A 17,261-nucleotide genomic window follows, 5' to 3' on the forward strand; every position below is an offset into this window, starting at 1 on the left:
GAGCTTATATATATTTGGTGTACATCCAAAAAGCCAGAACAAACAAATGGACTCGACTGGAAAAATGAGACCAGTCTTGTCACGTTCATCGAAAAGAATTGATCACCACGCTCTACTCTGCTTGTATACCGGCTCGTTTTTTTATTTTTCTTCTTCCCCCTCAACAAATTTCAATTCGAATTTTTTTTTTCTTTTCCAAACACTCACGAATAAACAAATGACTAGTTTTGTTGTCCTTCCCAGAATCCTGTCTCGCCTTCAGCAAAAGAAAAAGATAATGTTTTTTTATTGATCGATCGTTCATTGATTTCCAAATTAGCTAAATTTTAAATAATAGCGCCATAAGCAATTAATTATAAGAGCAAATAAGGGAGGATATCAATTGTAAAAATTTTTAACTTTTTATCAATTCAAAGAAATGGGGGAATGTATTATTTCAATGGGGAAAATTATTAGCCCCCGACAAAAACTATATGGAGACGACGCCGGCTGACATCAAGTATAGCGCCGGCGTTTAATTGCTTTATGACGATGTGCCCAGTTGAGCCGGGCAGCGCACGAGAATAAATGTGTACACAAGAGCTGTGTGCTGGGCGTTTGTTCCAGGCCAGGCTATAGCAAAGAGAGCGGGGTTATACACTTCCCGCATTGCGTGTCAATCGTTGCGACCCGACGTCAACTCTCTTAAAACTTATTAGAACAATAATATCACCAGTGCTGATGATGATATGCCCGGCCGTCTCTAATAATAATACATTATACGCTTAAATTATAGTACCCCCACTTTATATATGCGCACTATACATATATACCACCCATGACATATTTGACAAACAATTGCGCACCGCATCCATTTATAGCCGGCACGAAATTATTTATTAATCCAATTTCTTTCTTTCTTTGGCTCTGCCATATCTACATAGGCCTAAACAAGTACTAGCACGGAATCAAGGTGCAATCATGTTAATCCTTAATGTTTCCGCCGTTCTTTTATTTTTTGTGTGTGTTTTATTATTTGAAAAAGAAAAGCTGCTGCCATCAGACAAGAGAGCGTCCAATAGTCAAGAGAGTCTTAAAGAGACGAGAGCCACTCTGCTCAATTGAAAACTCCCGCAGCAGTAGCAGAGCAGCCGGCCGAGCTGGGATGAAATTCCCTCGGTGACCCTTGGTTTCTCGACATGTTTATGTCCGTCTTTTCTTTCATCCTCCCAAGCAGCATCCGCCCGAAAGAGAGAGCTCCAGCAATCGATCGAGCGTCTAATAATTCAGTCATTGTATTCATTTCTATTTCTTATTCCGTATTATTATTACGACGAGATCCAGGCAGCCAGAAAAACGGTGGGAATATGTGTTTCCGGATGGCGGCCAGCAGGCCTATATAGTACAGACTTTCATTTCTTGATTGTTATTTAGTCGCCACACACATCTTAAATATCTTCTTCCTCATTTTGAAACAAACAAGAAAAATAATTTTTCCCTTACGCCGGAATGACTCTTCCGAGTAGAGTCGGAAGCGGCCAAGAAGAAAAACAAACCAAATTTTTCCTTCCATAGCCCAGTCAGTCAGTTTGTTAATAGTTAGACACACACAATATCAAGTCGATTAGAGGCTCCTCCAGCTTGTTAAGCGGAACGGGGAAAAGTAGAAAAACCGGAGGCAAAACAATCCAATTAAGTCATCCGGGCGGCGGTAATGTAGTATGTGCACTGCAGTGTATAGCCAGCGTGTATTACCTTTGCGTGTATTAGCGTGAAAACCGCGCGCCTTACATTATATTTCAAAAACAACGAACCTGGAAAAAGACAGAAAAATTACAAAACGGAAAATGGTAGGGAGAGAAAAGAAGAAGATAAAACGGAATATAATGGACTCGCTCGGCATATAGACGAAGGAAAAAAAGCGGAAGAAATAAAAAGAAAATTCAATCCGCATCCCCCACCCTCACTTTTGGGCTTTGCCCTTCTTTTCTTCTATTTCTTTTTCCAAAAAGAACCAATGGCAGTTGAATAGGCGGACCAATGGCGAGCGGTGGTGCCAGCCCGCAAGCTCCTCCCACCACCTCACGTGACTTTGTGTGTGGGGATGAAAGGGGAGGGGAGGGAGAAAACGGGTCCCGAAGAGCGTTCAAGTCACTTGACATGAGAGGCAGATTACACAGCGATCCGGCACTCAGTCGCTGACTAACTGCAAGTCACAAAAGTCGTCGCCGTTTCACCGTTCCCCCCCCCCCGTCATTCACGCACCAAGTCAATCAGTCACATCGCCGTCAATCAGTTTCGTTGGTTTTGTTTGTTCATTTGTTTTTCGTTCATTTATAGAATTTTGAAATATTTTATTCCGGCCGGAATTGAATTGAATAAATCAGTCAATCCCTCCGTTGTCTTAAAAAAGTGAAACATATTCGTGCGGGATCCAGTGTGCCACACCACAAGTGAATTCCGGCGTAATTTTGCGTAATGACACTGGACAGTCAGGTGATGACCTGTCCTGTTAACAAGATGGCAGTCTCGGCCTCACCCCGTACCAACAACACGACCAGCAGTGCCGGAAGTGGATTGAGTTTTAGCATTTCTAGACTCTTGGAAAAAGCTACGGCCAATGACAATTCCGCCTCGGCTCATCCGCTGGAGATTAAACCGTCGGCTACGGTCAAGTCCAACAGCAACCCGAAAGTGACAGCAGCGGCTGCGGCTGAATTGTTGCTCAGCCGAGAAAGTCCGCCGGAATCGCCGCTGGAAGTGGACGACGAGATGGGCGAGGACATGAGTGACGTGGACGACGATGAGGACGTCAAAGTCAACGATTCCGGCGACGAGGAATCGGCCGGATCTCGACCGGACGATTCGAAAATGCCTGACTATTCTAGTCATCCGCCGCATCCGTCGATGGGCATCGACTGGTACGCCCTCTACGCCCTGCAACAACAGCAACACCAACAACACCACGGCATGATTCCGTCGCATTTGATGCAGCACCACCACAATTCCGGCGCCTTTGCCAACAGCCAACGCGGAGGGCCTTCCGGCGGCATGTTGAACATGAGCGCCGGCACTTACCTCAGCTATCCGTCGACACCCGGATCGACGGGTACGAACGCCGGTTCCGGCGGTGGGGCGTCTTCCGGCGGTTACCCCGGCGGCCCGCCACCTCCTCCGCACGGATTATCTTCGTCATCTCAACACTCGCCGCTGTCGCCGGCCAGTCTCCATCACCACCACCACATGAGTGGCGGACTCAATCCGGCCGGAATTCCCAACGCCTTTGCCGCTCTACTGGAAGCCACCGTCTTCAAGGATCGATTAGCCGCAGGTAATAATCATCATAGCGGGGAATGTTGGGTTGTTTATTCTTTTAAAAAAAAAGCGCGCGTGATTTGAATTTTCTAAAATGAAACTTTCATTTCGCACGACACGGATGATAAATCGAGCGAAAATTGTCGCTCAACCGCCGACGACACTATAGACACACACACAGCAGCAGAGGATAGTATGAGAGACCTATCAAATAAAAGTCGACGCTAAATTATTCATGATATCGTCATAAAGGCCCAGGCCCCCTTCCATTTGAAAAAGAGAAACAGAGTCTCACAAATTTTGTATCACCTTTATTTTTTATTCCCCTGGAATCTTTGATGCGTTTATTACGACGTGGACTCTCTGCTGCTGGCTGTATAGACGTATGTGTATTATAGACACACACAGACGGCGAGCTCTTTGACATGTATATACAGTAGCTGTCTAGCTATTGTATCAATGGCCGTTTGGGGCTGCTGCTGCTGCTGCTGGAATCGAAAAAAAAGAATAATCATTTTGAAATGTATATAACACATATCTCTTGACTCGCTTGGGGGGGGGTTGTGCTGTGCCCATGACGAATGATCCGGACATTCAACGTGACGCCCCAGCGACGCAAGTGGATTGCTCTTTATGCATATGTTGAATATTAAAAAGAGAATCCATATACGCCAGCATCTCGAGAGAGAGTCACAGAGTCACAGCTAGTCTGAGAGATATTATATGAAATAGTAATGGCCAAAGCACTTTGAACTTATTGGCGCTTCTGCTGGGCCGCCGGTCCCACATTTTATTTGACACCTCTTTTTTTAGTTCAAGTTTTTTATTTCAACTCTTTTACATAATTGTAACGTCGATGTAAAATGACATTTTTGGAAATGTTTTTTTCAGGATTTCCGTTGGCCAGACGCATCGGCCATCCGTACCAGCAGCGAACGCCGCCCAAGAGGAAAAAACCTCGCACTTCATTCACTCGTTTACAGGTGAGCATAGTCGATTTGCTTTTCGCGATCAATCATTGATTAATTACTTTCGGTGGACACGGCAGCACCGAAACGATTCGCTAGAACACCCATTACATTCGCCGTCGGGGTGAATGGCTATAGTCGACTGACGTCAACTTATTATTTTATTAAAGAGTCTTGATTGTCTCCTTGAAACCAAGTTGTATAATTCATTGATTTATTTTTACGCTACGACCCAAAAAAAGGTGTGCGAGTTGGAGAAGCGATTCCACAAGCAGAAATACCTGGCGTCTGCTGAACGCGCCGCCCTGGCCAAACTGCTCAAGATGACCGACGCCCAGGTGAAAACCTGGTTCCAAAATCGCCGCACCAAATGGAGGTCAGTGATGATAATAATATTACCAAAACTAAACCGACCGAAATTCCTGAACGCGCGGGTTATTCAATTTAAAATTTAAAATAAAAAGAGAGGGGGGCCAAAAAGGAGGAGCAACTTCATTATCAATAGACGATTGATTGACACTCCCCTAAAGCTATACATACAAAAACTCCCGGCTCCTGCTGCTGCTTTGTAGTTTCAATAATGTGTATAAAAACCTATTTAAAGTCAGACACACACAGCACAATAGTGCGCTCTGTTGTTTTCAAACGTATTTTGGATGGGAAGAGAGTTTGTTTTGTTTTATTTCCTATCGGCAACATTCCCCCCCTCCTGCTGTCCCGCTGAAAATGGCTGGCGCGCCATTTAAAAAAAACATCAGCTTTACACGAGCACTTTCAGCTGCAGCTATTGCATTTGTATTTCACCAAGTGCCTGATTGTCATTCAAAATGGCCGTCTACATTATTCACCGCCGACGTGCCAATCAGATAACGAACGAGGAGGACGGGGGGGAAGCCCAAGGCAATATATACAACAGTGTGTGTATATCTACGTGCATGGCGTCGTCGTCGTCGTCGAAACAAAGTTTCTTCTTCTTTTGGTTGTATATATGTTATATTCTCTCGGCTGGTTTGCCGTGTGCTGGTTCTATCTCTCTACTTTGCGAGCTGATCGAGAGTCGCATTATTATCTGTCGACGCGGGATTGTCTTAATTGTTCACGGCTGATTACGGGAACGACGAAGATCGTTTGCTAAAGGGCGCCAAGTTCATCCAGACGTTTTTATTTCTTCTTCTTCTTTGGCTGCCGCCCGTCGTGTGTACTGTAGTCTTCTTTCCCCTCTTCTTCTCTCTCGTGTGTGTCTTTTTTATTTTTCAAATTGTTTGAGTGGGCCCATTTGTCTGTCGCTAGTCGTTGGCGCCGGCCGCAAAAAAAAAACCCACCCAGGATGGTGGGCGCCACCTCCCAGAGCAGGTTCTTCCAGCTAAAACTAAAATGGTTTAAAAAGAAAAAGAAAAGAAATACTTTTTTTTCCGTTTGAGATTGTAATGTAAAGATGATAATCTAAAATGCGTAAATCATCATCACTTTATTTTCCCAATTTGAATGGCGACTTTTTTTAAAAAAAGGACTTTTATTTGTCGTTGCGCCATTAGATTTGATATTGGCTAGTCGCTTTAAAAATGGTGGCGATGTAATATTAAAAAAGGGAAGAAGAGAACAGGTTTTTTGTTTCTGAATGCGAATCATTTATTCCATCAACAGAGCCGCAAAACAATCGCAGAAAACATGGGTCGTGTGTGAGAGGGGATATTATAATACTATCACGAAAGAAATTCCGATTGATTCACGACTGGTTATTTATTGATTATTGCTGATGTGTCCTTGGGCGTTTTTCCCCCTTTGATATTTTGAACAGTGGGGTTTCTTGATGTTACGTCATAGCACACAAGTCTAGCTAATGCGCCATGACTTGTCCGGCGAGGTATTAAATGGGAGTCTAATCTACACGATCCATCAATCGAATAAGTCCATATGTCATGCGTCTTCCTATTAGAGTCGTTGCGCTACTGTCGCCTATGTAAATTTCAACCATCTGAAATTTCATTTTGATTTGTGGCTCAAAATCTATCCACAAACTTGTTTTATTTTTTTCTGTGTGGGTATACAATACCAGTACGAACGGTCTCAATTTCAGTTTGTTTTAGTTAAAAAAAAGGTCCTTAATCGAAAGAGCATGTTGCGGGTCCACACGATAAAAAAAAAAGAGCGCGGGCTATTTGAAAAACTATTAAAAACTAAACCAGCAGCCAAAAAGAAGAAGCTATGGTTTTTTTTCTTTTCTCGTCTATATACTATTTTTGTATGAGAGCGTCTTATTGCGCTGTTTGATATACTCAGCAGCAGAGTGGGGCGACCGTCGTCGTCGCCGTGTCTCTCCAACAGGACACATCCATCAGTCGGTGGGAGAGACACGGAAACCTGCTCCTCTCTGCTGATGGCCTCCACTTCTTATCGGAGTTGAAAGAAGAAGAAGAAGAAGAGTCTCGTCGTCGTCCATTTTGCCTTTTATTTTAAATTTTTTCTAAACGGTGGGATTGCGCTCGCGCGCGCGCGCAACAATCAATTAACTTGTTTTTTCTCTTCTCTGGAAGAAGAAAATTGTTAAGTGGATCGGCTAGCTCTCTGTAGGAGATTGTGTGTGATACATTGGAGACCAGGCTGCTTCAAAACCTTGGGCTCTAAACTGTTTTTAGTGGAGACCGAGATAAGGTGGGGCCCCATTAAGGGCGGTCCACCTTTTTTTCCCAATAGCCATCGACTTTTCAAAGTTTGAATTGTTTTCTGATTTATTTTCTGATAATCGCCCAGTCAATATTTGTCCCAATTATTTTGCGCGGTATCATTTGCCTTTTTCTTTTAAATTTCCCGCTCTATTGTCTTTTTGATATAATATGTCACGCCGAACCACGCCGAAAAAAAGAGAAGGTCGAGAATTAGCGCTGTGTGTGGCGTTTGTTGGAACCGGCTTTTTAATGGCGCCACTTTTGAAAATAAAAGCTCGCCAGAGAAAGAGAGAGACACCGACAGCATTCTCTTTCGTTTTTGTTTATTTCCAGGCGCGGTGTGTACATAAATACGTAAATAAAGATGGGCTAGCTCTATACTCTAAAAACCATCGTCTCTCTCTTTTCTTTCTTTGTGGAAATATATTTAATTTCGGGGTTTCACGAGTATAGACAGAAGTCGAAACACGAAAGACCCACCCGTTATTGTCGGCCCTTTTTTCTTTATTTCTCCGACACTCGTTAACCTACACACCCAAACAACTGTACATTTGTGTAATTTGGAAGACTCCTCAGCTAGACAAACTATTTATACACCTGAAGACTACACCTTTGTACTACACACTTATTATTCGATGACATTTACACATCACAAGTATACAAGCGCTGCGCTCCTTTTCAAAGCTGGGGTTGAATGGGCTTATCCAGTCTAGAAAAAATACAGCAGAAAATCTAATCGGCGGTGAAAGTAAAATATATAAAACCGAAAAAAGGGACAACACACACACACAACGGTTGTTCTTTGTTTTGTTTGTTATTTATTTTTTTCTTTCACCGACGGCCAATCAGTTTGGGTATATCATTCCTGAGGAGGAGGGGGACAACAATCGCTAATGGATTGCTTGTCGGTCATTTAATGACCCCAGCAACTGGTTAAACTCTAAAGTTTCCAACCCACTTTTGAAACGAGAGAACTAGTTATATTTCATTTAAATTTGTATAGTTTTGCATTATAAATGTTTTTGATTTTGTCGATTATTATTCGGCCCTGAAATAAAAAATTATTTTCCAATTTTTTGGGTTATTTATTTTAAAAGAGCAGAGAAATGGGGTGAATAGGGCAGCGCTGCTGGAGGAACGTAGGAATGTTATGCGCAGCTTATCGATAAAGTGAAATATCCAGTAAGCGATATGACGTGAAATGCCTGGGTTGCTGTTGCTGCTGCTGTCGTCCGTCTGATTGATTGCCGTTCACTCTCTCTCTGTCTCAGTCTCGACACAATGAAATGCATCTATATAAGAGCTGCAGTTGCTGCTGCTGCTGCCCCCCTCGTCCTCCGTTTGATAGCTCTTGATGGTAACAAGCCATTAGGCTACCGAGTTTGGTATGAGACGCCAGCCAAAGAGTGGCTGTGGCCCAGCCAGCGCAGCACACAAACCGACCGGTCAGTCCAGCAGTTCACAGAAAAAACCCAACTCCCTCCAGCAGCAGCAGCAGCAGCTCTTATAGAGAAAAAGGGGAGGAAAAAGGTTCCTTTCTTAACAGTTTCTTAACAGCTCCTCTTCTCTAGATACTCTAGCTATATAGCTGTGTGTTTTGGTGTGTTGTTCAACTTTTCAGTTAGGCCATTAATTTGACGTAATAAAAGAGCTGCTGACTGCTGCTGCTGCAGACTGATGGGCAAGAGCGAGTGGCGACCGGTCAGGAAAAACGCTCTCGATGTCTTTTAACGAGACGACCTGAAATTATGCAAATTAATCCGATTATAACCCTTTTATGCAAATGAATGCGCATACACACAAACCGAGCGCGCTCCTCTTTTTTCTTTTTGGGTGGATGGAATACAACACGAAATTCCTCGACTGTTGTGTGACCCGTTTCGTCACCCATGCTGGATTTTGGTTTTCTATTCCTTCTGGGGGCTCTTTAACCTTTTGGTGGTGAGTGGGTGTTGGACCAGTTCGTGTTACACATCCATCAGCTGGCGACACAACGAGGAGCGCGGAGCCTCTGATGTCGCTTAGACCCTGTGATTATTTAAGTTCAACTAGCCGCTTTTGCTGGCCTTTCAAAAATTGGTTGAGCTCCTCCTCCGGCGCGAGATGATTGATTTGAAAAACAAATGAATTCATAAAATAAAACGTGTAGTATAATTTGTTTTTTTAATTATTTACACAGGCGCCAGACGGCCGAGGAAAGAGAAGCTGAGCGCCAAGCGGCCAATCGATTGATGTTATCCATCCAGGCGGAAGCCATGACAAAGACGCTCTATCCGGTGACGTCAGGAGCCCCCGCTGCTGCTCAGCGATCGTCATCGTCTATGCAACACCACGAAACGTCACCCCCAGCACCCACTCAGCAGGTCCACGGCAGCAACAACAACAACAGGCAGCAACAACCGGATTTGCGCGGCAGTCCCACCGCCACTTCACTCAACGCCCTGCAAAGTTTGCAACCGTGGGCGGAATCTGCGTCATCGGATCCTGGCAACAGATCCTCACCTGGATATCATCACCATCACCATTGATTTTTGATCAAAACCAATTCATATTAGTTTCAAATCTCCGCTCGATTCATTTTTTAAAAATCCAAATCAAATTTTGGCGCCCAAAAAATTTAGTTTTTCGAAAAATTTCAGTTCACAAAATAAAATAAAAAATAAACGAAACTTTTTGTTTGTTTTCAATGTTCACACGCTTTTCGCACAATATAATGTTCACAATTTTCTCTATTTCTGTAATCTCAGTTTTTCAAAAATTTAAACAGAATTTTTTTGTTTTTCTTCTTTTTGAATTTATTTGTAAATAAATGTCAATATGTTGTTTGTTTCTTCACCCCTTTTTGTGTGTGTGTATGCGTGTGTATGTGTGGTTGGACGATGTGTAGCTTTCGACCTGTTGGGCTTCCCGACCGATGTTTTAAATAACCCACCTGGAGATGATGATGAAGCGAGCTAAATGCGTTAGAAAGACCAAAATCGTTTCATTTCAAATTCCTCAACCAAATTATTATTTTTTCGATCCCATCCATGAAATAAAAAGGCAACTTTCCATCTGCGGCTCCCTCCTTTTACTTTTCCAAAATATCTGTGTGCATGTGATTCTCTCCGTGTGTCTGTGAAATTGTCCGTGTGTGTTTATTTCCCGCGACCTCAATTATCGACACCTTAACCAACAATAACAATCAGAATAACAATAAAAACAACAAAACAAAAAAACCAAAATCGTCAGCCTTCGTCCTAAATGTCCACGATCCGGTTGATTTCGAAAATCCGGCGAGAGGGTGGTCGGCATATAAAAACTGACACCTTCTCTTATAATACATTCTTAGATATATATTTATAGGTGTCGGAAAAGAAATGTGGACAACCTCCCCCGCGCCCAACACATCCGAAAAAAAACCCCAAAAGAAAATTGAAGCGAAAAGGGAAAAACATGTATTATATAGTAGTAGTTCCTTTACACTTCATGAGGGTCAATCATCCAGAGCTGCTAAGTGGTCTATCTAGTGTTTTCTGATATTTTTCTTCTTATAGTTATGCGGCGGCGGCAGGACACCAAAAAGATGTAACGGTTTGAACAGAAAACGATGAGAAAAAGCCCTGCAGTTAAAGACGGAATAATACACAACAATAGCAATAGCTAGCATCTCTCTCTTTATCGTCTGTGTGCATGTCGTCGTTTGGCCCTGCGCTATGCGCTGAGAGAGTCGCGGCGCGGCGTTCAATTCCTTTCACACAAACGAGCCAAATAGCCCGCGAGAAGTTGAGAAACTTTCTTCTTCTTCTCCGATCTTCAAATAGCTCCAAGACAGCTGAATTACTACATTCTTTTGGGTCTTTTATCAGGGGGGTTTGGTTTTTATTTTATTCGGGAAACCCAACAGCAGCAGCAGCGGGGTCGTCCCGCCCGATTGATAGACTTTGAAAAAATGTGTGTGTGTGTTTTTTAAAAATTTAAATATCTAACGATGCGCGCTTTATATATTGATGTTGCGCGCTCTTTGCGCCGTGTGGCCGGACGAAGCGTGGCGGCGGCAGCGGCGGCATTCGGGTGACGAAATCACACGGTAGCCATGTTTCTTTTTTTTTTCCTTTTTTTGTTCTTTTATTACCATTATTGATAATACCTCGGCATTGTTATATTACAGGGGGCGGCTTTTTTTTTATTTTCCAATAGTTTGTCTCTACACTCAAAGACCGCTGCTGGCTGGCTGGCTCTTTTTTTATTTTCTATTCTTTATTCTTATTTTTTTACGACTACCATTTATTGATTTTCGATACGTTCGAATGCCGCGCGGTAGAGATTCCGTGTCAGTTTCCTTTTTTTTCTTTTCTACGATTTATAAAATATTTTTTTATTTTTTTTTTGTATTTTTTAACCGAGAAATTTGAAACATTAACTGAATCTCCGCGACGAGTTGACGTTGTGTGTTGTACCGTACGCGTATCATAATAATATTCTCCCCCATGTAGTTATTAGACACGGCATTGATACCGAATTACAACGTACATACACACACTGTATATAGCGTGCTGCCGTCTGTTTACAGATGGGCCTATAAGGGCCGCAGCCCCCCCCCAACGGAAAGTTATTGTCATTGGCGTGTCACTTGTCACTGGACTACCAAAAACCCTCCCCTGACGAAAAGAATTCCCGGCCAAAAAGCTACTTGTGTTACACTGAGCTGCACAAGTCAAGAGAGAACACCAGCAAACAGGAGGATATAGAAGAAAGAACCCAAAAATGAAAATCAAATGGGCGCTGTTCACAAAGAGTCGCTACTTTTTGTGTTGGAAACCGGAGGTTATATTCGCCGGTGAATGTAATATGTGCGAGCGCGGACGACGACGACGGCCGAGCAGCGCAGCGCGTCGGACCAAATCGCATTCCTCATTTTTACTTTATTCTTTATTTTTTTTCCCGCTGCTGCTATCTCATCATTTCAGTGTCCTGTCATAAACGACTTCAAATTCGTAATTTTTTTTTCTTTTTTTTCCCGGGGTCGACAAAGGGCCAAACTTTTTCTTCTTCGCCAACCATCGAGTTATATAATGTTTTTTGAATTTGATTATAGCGTGACTCGTGTTTGTTGGCCGATCTGACATTATTATTTACGTGTGTACAAACAGACGAGGCCGTTTGACGTCGGCATCTGAATTAGAGAGAGATGACAGTGTGTCTAGTATTCAGTTTTATTTTTCGTTTATTTATTTCCATCTTGAGATAATAATAATTCCAACCTCTTTATAATATGTCCGCTGACGGGGTCGTAGACACGCAATTTTGTCGTGTGGGCATTTCAATTGAACGAGGACGAATTTCTTTTTTTCACACACACAAAATATTATATCTATAAATATAATCTTAATGAATAACGTCAATGAGTGGGTTGTCGTCGGATTTGGCGTCCTTGTTCTTCAAGACGGAGCCCAGCGACGTGGCCAATTTGGCGCAATGGCTAACGTGGACGAGCCAAGAATCTCCGTCCTCGTTCACCTGTTGTCGTCATGGCAACCAACCGAAATGAGCATGAAATCCCTTTTTAGAAAAAGTGACGCAAGAACACACTATAAGAAATACCTTTTCGCTGTTGACTCTGTAACGGCTCCAATCCTCGAAGGAATTGCTCCTGAATTCTGCAGGGACGACGATGGGGTGTCCATTGCGCTGGATCCATTGCTGCTGCTGCTGGACGAAAGAAGGATCGGAACGTTTGCGACCGTTGGTCCAGCCTCTGCTGTACCTGCACTCGGGCAATCAGATTGGCGGGGAAATGAATTATTTGTGAACAAAGTGAAATCGAATGGAACTCAACTGAAATGTCTGGGCCATGGCGGACACGACGACTAGGAGCAGGACGAAATACAGACGGACAGCCATGGCAAAAGAAGAGTATCGAACGTACTGATTGATGAACATCGAGTGATGTTGTGGCTTGTTCCACTCCATCGCCGTTGGGCTTTATATATACCGTCCAAATATCCTCAAGATTGTGTTTTTGATTGATATTCAGTCGGCGATCTTGACTCGAAAAGTTTTCGGTGACACAAGTTCAGCCTGACACGAGTTCTTGACATTTCGTCCAGCTCCTTGTGGTTGGTGGCTAATTTTAAACCAACGTCTCTCTACTGTGTACATAGTATATCTAGTGGCTAGTCTCCGCCTGGGACGTTGATTCAATTTTCTGAGGGTTGATAGAAAATCAGCTGTCCATTGATAACTTTGGGATCAGAACTTGAAGGGGAATAAAGTCGTCAAACTTTACTTGATTGGATTGAAAGATTGACGGTATATGCACATATTGTAGTGATTGGCATTTGAATCTCCAATTTCCACCTAAACACGTACGGACTAGTTTTTTAAAAAAGAAAGCGGCGATTCTTTTAGTTAAGACATCTAGCGGCAATATATTGAACTTGGTGGTTTAGCCACCTAGCGAACAATTGCCGAGGGACTATTGCAAGAGAGAAGAACTGTGTGTGTATGTTGCAATGCCCACTTCTTTCTCTCTTTGGCATTGAAAACCTTTTTTTTTTATTTACCAGTGGCCTCCAAGGTGTTCTAAATTTTCGCCTCTCGAATATCGGTAATCTTTCTTTGTGTCGAATCCCGACGACAGAGCAAAGTGCAAGAGAGTGATAAGACCAGTGTTTTTGAGGGAGGATGACTCAGACAGGTTGACGTTTTCTACAAGAGAAAGCGAATCGCCGTCATGATTAGTTGCGTCCGTCTGTTTCTCCTTGTTTCTCTCTGTTTTTGGTCGTGAGAATGAGAGCTGCTGTAGTGCTGTGAGCTGGTGAATTTGTACCAAACCTAGAAATCAACCCCTCGCACAGAAGAGGGAGTTGAGTGTGAGTGTTCCCCACGAGATTGTGTCTGTATTAAAATGAATTCACTCCGAAAGTGGCTCTACAAACCAAAGGTTCTTCAGTCTAGGATTTTGTCCACCAACCAAGACCTGTTTTTAATGTGGCCATTTCTTTTCCATTTCCCAATAGAAACATGATACATCTTTGCTGGCCCAGTTTTACTATGCAGATGAGGAGCTTAATGCAGTGGCCACTGAATTGGATAGTTTCGATGGAAGGAAAGACCCAGAACGGTGTGCATCGCTTGTTTACCAGCTAAGGCAGTGCCAGGACAAGGTACGATAAGTTTTGTAGCCTTGAAAATTGTGATATTGATTTTTCACCTTGGTCATCGTTTTCAGGTGCTGACAATATGCAGTCAGTTGATGGACGAAGTGATGCCCATCGACAGAGCATGCAGGGATTTCAGATCCAAGTTTCCTGATGATGTGTTGCAAGAGAACCTAGCTGGCCAGTTATGGTTCGGTGCTGAGGTTGGCTGTTGATGTTTTAGTCTCCTTAATTCATGCTCATCACATTTTTTCTTTTTGTCTTACAGTGCCTGGCAGCTGGTTCAAGTATTTTAAATAGAGAAACGGAAAGTGCAGTGATGCGTCCTTTGGCGAAAGCGTTGGCCAAATCGCTGGAGACGGTGCGGGAACAACTACGTGAGCAGTGCCTCCGTAACTCGATGGAGTTTCCCGACAAGCTACGCGAAAGCCTATGCTTGTTCGATAGGCTCTTCGCTGAATTTGAGCTGAGTTACGTCAGCGCTATGGTTCCAGTTAAAACAGCGCTCGAGTACAACCACCAGCAGGACATTATTGTCCTGTTCTCTGAGACGTTACAACGTGCCTTGAGTCTGGGACTTTTGTCCCAAGACTTGGTAGACGCCTGTGATCCCGCGCTGATGTTCACTATCCCGCGGCTTGCCATCGTTTGTGGTCTTCTCGTTCTTCCTGACGGACCACTCAATCTTCAAAGGCAGCTGTCTGAACTCTTCCGACCTTTCCGTAATCTACTGTGTAAAATTCGCGATCTGCTGTGGACCCTAACTAGCCAAGAACTGCAGCTCCTCGAAAAGGCTCTTTGTTCCACGGACCCAACTCCGACGTCGGACTCATCTGGCACTTACCCCATGTGCAAGACGGATGAGTACATAACAAAGTTTCATCAGGATTACCCAACCACTCAGAGGTAAATCAATTGCATTTTGTTTTCGTTCTTGTTTCCCATTTCCCCCCTAATAGCCAACATTGTCGTTCATCATTCAGAGTGGCAGGAAAGCTGTCACAAAAGAACAACAGCAGTAGTAACGCGGCTCCCGCGGAAGTGGCCAACGCAGACCAAGGCCGGACTGGTCACACAGTTGAGCGAAGGACCAATGACGAAGGCGATACCAGCTCGTGTTCTAGTACGACGTCGTCAGCATGCGGTACGAATAGCGACAGCTCCTCTGTCACGTCCGCCGCCTCCGAGTGTCAAGATGACGAAGAAATAGCGCTGGCCCTGCAAGCGGCCGAAATCGCTTCACGGAATCAAATTCGGGGCCGATTTAAAAGCAGCGAAGACTTGATCCACAGACTCTTTGTCTGCATTTCTGGCGTGGCGGATCAGCTGCAGACCAACTTCGCATCAGATCTACGCGCCATCCTCAAGGCTGTTTTTCTAATTAACGCCTCCCCGGTCAGAATAACATTACTAGCCCGCTTTTGTTGTTTACAGTTTAATCATAAACTTGTGCATTTTTTCATGCAGACGGAAGAGGAGGAGGAGCCAGTGGAAGAAGCTGAAGAAGGAGAAGAGGAGGTGGACAGCGGCAATTCGGCGTCATTGCTAGATGACGCCTGGTACGTCAACAACAGCTCATTCTTGACATTCCCTGGCCAGCAGTTCCAGCAGGAGACGTCCGAAGAGGAGAGACGAAGCTCGCTACCGAGCAACGTGCCTTTCCGCCTTAGCCAATCGACACCGTCGCCAGACGGGTCACCTGTCGACGACGATGACAGTGGGCTGCTTCAACCGGATCACGCCGAAACGGATTCGCTGGATCAAACGCCACCGTCCAGTCTGAGTCAGACATCGGATGGAACGCCTCCATTGACTATGCATCGGGCCACCACAGTAGCTCCGTACTCGGGCAGCCCCAGCAGCACATTCCCACTTGACGGGCAGCTTTCGACGCCACCGGCCTGGATTCCCGACGAGTCGGCGCCACACTGCATGTCCTGTCAATCGGTTTTCACTGTCGTTCGCCGTCGCCATCATTGCCGAAATTGTGGGAAAGTCTTTTGCGGCAAGTGCAGTGCTAACGCTGTCCCTTTACCTCGCTACGGCCACGTCAAGCCCGTCCGCGTCTGCAATCGATGCTTCATGTTCCACGTGACACATTTCGCCGTGACGGAAGCCTCTCTCTCCTAATAACGATTCTACAGCTACATTACTACACTACCCGCCTCTTGCCCGTTTGTCGCACTTTCCAGGAGACTACGCACAATATTCTCTACAAAAGGAATCACCACATTGACCATGATGACGAAAAGCAATTACAAATTGACCTTCAGATTATATCAAACCAAGCCCCGTCTGCTCTTTTGGTTCCCCAATTTTCCCATGCAACCATTTTATTAATTATTATTATACTCCCGGCATCGTCAAATTTACATCTTGCGGGTGGTTAGTGACTAGTGACAGGACGAAGCCGTGTTGCCTTGTACAGTTCGCGTATCTCGCCCACAATAACCACACATGCGCGCTCCTATTGTTCCTTTTCTGTACAATTATTATTCATTTTTTTTTTTGTGTTTTTTTATTGGGTCTTTCTTATTGAAGCAATTATTTGATTGCGAAATAGTCTTGATCGTTGCCGGAATTTGGAGCTACAGTTCTGGTGATCGATGGCCTCCGTGAGACCACAAACATGAAATTTTTCTTCCCTTCCCTTCCCTTCCCCCCCCCCCTCCCGCAAGATGAAGAATGAAGAATTTAGAAGAAATTGAAGAATGAATTAGAGAAATTTGAACAACTTAATCTGGTGTTGGTTTATTTTGTTTAAGGTTTGGATCGAACTGCAGCCTGCCCTTACAATCTTTGCAGTTTCCCTACCAGTTTCCCCCCCCCATCCTTTATACCAATGTCACTTGATAATCGGCCCAAAACATCATCGTTTTGATCGTCAAAATATCCACAAGGATTATGCGACGAATGTGTAATTGTACATTCAATCCATTCTCCCTCCCCTCAATTGGTATTCGATTTAATACCACTTTCTTGCTGGACACACTGCTGACCTGTTATATTATATATTCTCCTTCTTTATGATAGCTACGCAATAATAAAATTGTTGTTTCCGATCACGACATGACCATTTCAAGCTATTGCCAGAATCTCGGTTTTTCCCGTTTGAAATCTATTTTCCAAAGAAGGACTGGTGGGGATTTCAGTACACCCTTCGTTAAAACACGTTATTCTACCATTTCGGT

General features: G+C 44.0%; 3 protein-coding genes across 3 annotated transcripts; 2 read left to right on the forward strand and 1 right to left on the reverse strand.

Moving 5' to 3' along the window:
• Positions 1–2,116: 2,116 nt before the first annotated feature.
• Positions 2,117–9,508, forward strand: LOC124199743 (homeobox protein bagpipe-like). Its single transcript, XM_046595677.1, has 4 exons — positions 2,117–3,310; positions 4,186–4,277; positions 4,505–4,638; positions 9,108–9,508. Exons 1-4 carry the CDS (start codon positions 2,458–2,460, stop codon positions 9,454–9,456), a joined length of 1,428 nt encoding a protein of 475 aa, XP_046451633.1. The 5' UTR covers positions 2,117–2,457; the 3' UTR covers positions 9,457–9,508.
• A 2,635-nt stretch (positions 9,509–12,143) lies between these two features.
• LOC124199533 lies at positions 12,144–12,879 on the reverse strand. Its single transcript, XM_046595365.1, has 3 exons — positions 12,747–12,879; positions 12,512–12,674; positions 12,144–12,427 (listed from the first exon to the last, which is right to left on the reverse strand). The coding sequence occupies exons 1-3, from the start codon at positions 12,848–12,850 to the stop codon at positions 12,296–12,298; spliced, it is 399 nt and encodes a 132-aa protein (XP_046451321.1). The 5' UTR covers positions 12,851–12,879; the 3' UTR covers positions 12,144–12,295.
• A 494-nt stretch (positions 12,880–13,373) lies between these two features.
• On the forward strand, positions 13,374–17,135 carry LOC124200433 (lateral signaling target protein 2 homolog). Its single transcript, XM_046596668.1, has 6 exons — positions 13,374–13,853; positions 13,930–14,076; positions 14,142–14,273; positions 14,339–14,976; positions 15,054–15,465; positions 15,538–17,135. Exons 1-6 carry the CDS (start codon positions 13,818–13,820, stop codon positions 16,198–16,200), a joined length of 2,028 nt encoding a protein of 675 aa, XP_046452624.1. The 5' UTR covers positions 13,374–13,817; the 3' UTR covers positions 16,201–17,135.
• The last annotated feature ends 126 nt before the right edge of the window (positions 17,136–17,261 follow it).

This window comes from Daphnia pulex, chromosome 8 (genome assembly GCF_021134715.1).
Source record: "Daphnia pulex isolate KAP4 chromosome 8, ASM2113471v1".
Classification (NCBI taxonomy): Eukaryota; Metazoa; Arthropoda; class Branchiopoda; order Diplostraca; family Daphniidae; genus Daphnia; species Daphnia pulex.

Excerpts from the sequence above, each read along its gene's own strand:
- LOC124199743 (XM_046595677.1), top strand. The coding sequence starts at position 2,458 with ATGACACTGGACAGTCAGGTGATGACCTGTCCTGTTAACAAGATGGCA. Across the intron at positions 4,278-4,504 it reads CTTCATTCACTCGTTTACAG|GTGTGCGAGTTGGAGAAGCG; the intron begins GTGAGCATAGTC and ends ACCCAAAAAAAG. Across the intron at positions 4,639-9,107 it reads AATCGCCGCACCAAATGGAG|GCGCCAGACGGCCGAGGAAA; the intron begins GTCAGTGATGAT and ends TTATTTACACAG.
- LOC124199533 (XM_046595365.1), bottom strand. The coding sequence starts at position 12,850 with ATGTTCATCAATCAGTACGTTCGATACTCTTCTTTTGCCATGGCTGTC. Across the intron at positions 12,675-12,746 it reads GCCATGGCCCAGACATTTCA|GTACAGCAGAGGCTGGACCA; the intron begins GTTGAGTTCCAT and ends GCCCGAGTGCAG. Across the intron at positions 12,428-12,511 it reads ACAGAGTCAACAGCGAAAAG|GTGAACGAGGACGGAGATTC; the intron begins GTATTTCTTATA and ends TGACGACAACAG.
- LOC124200433 (XM_046596668.1), top strand. The coding sequence starts at position 13,818 with ATGAATTCACTCCGAAAGTGGCTCTACAAACCAAAG. Across the intron at positions 14,274-14,338 it reads AGTTATGGTTCGGTGCTGAG|TGCCTGGCAGCTGGTTCAAG; the intron begins GTTGGCTGTTGA and ends TTTGTCTTACAG. Across the intron at positions 14,977-15,053 it reads GATTACCCAACCACTCAGAG|AGTGGCAGGAAAGCTGTCAC; the intron begins GTAAATCAATTG and ends TTCATCATTCAG.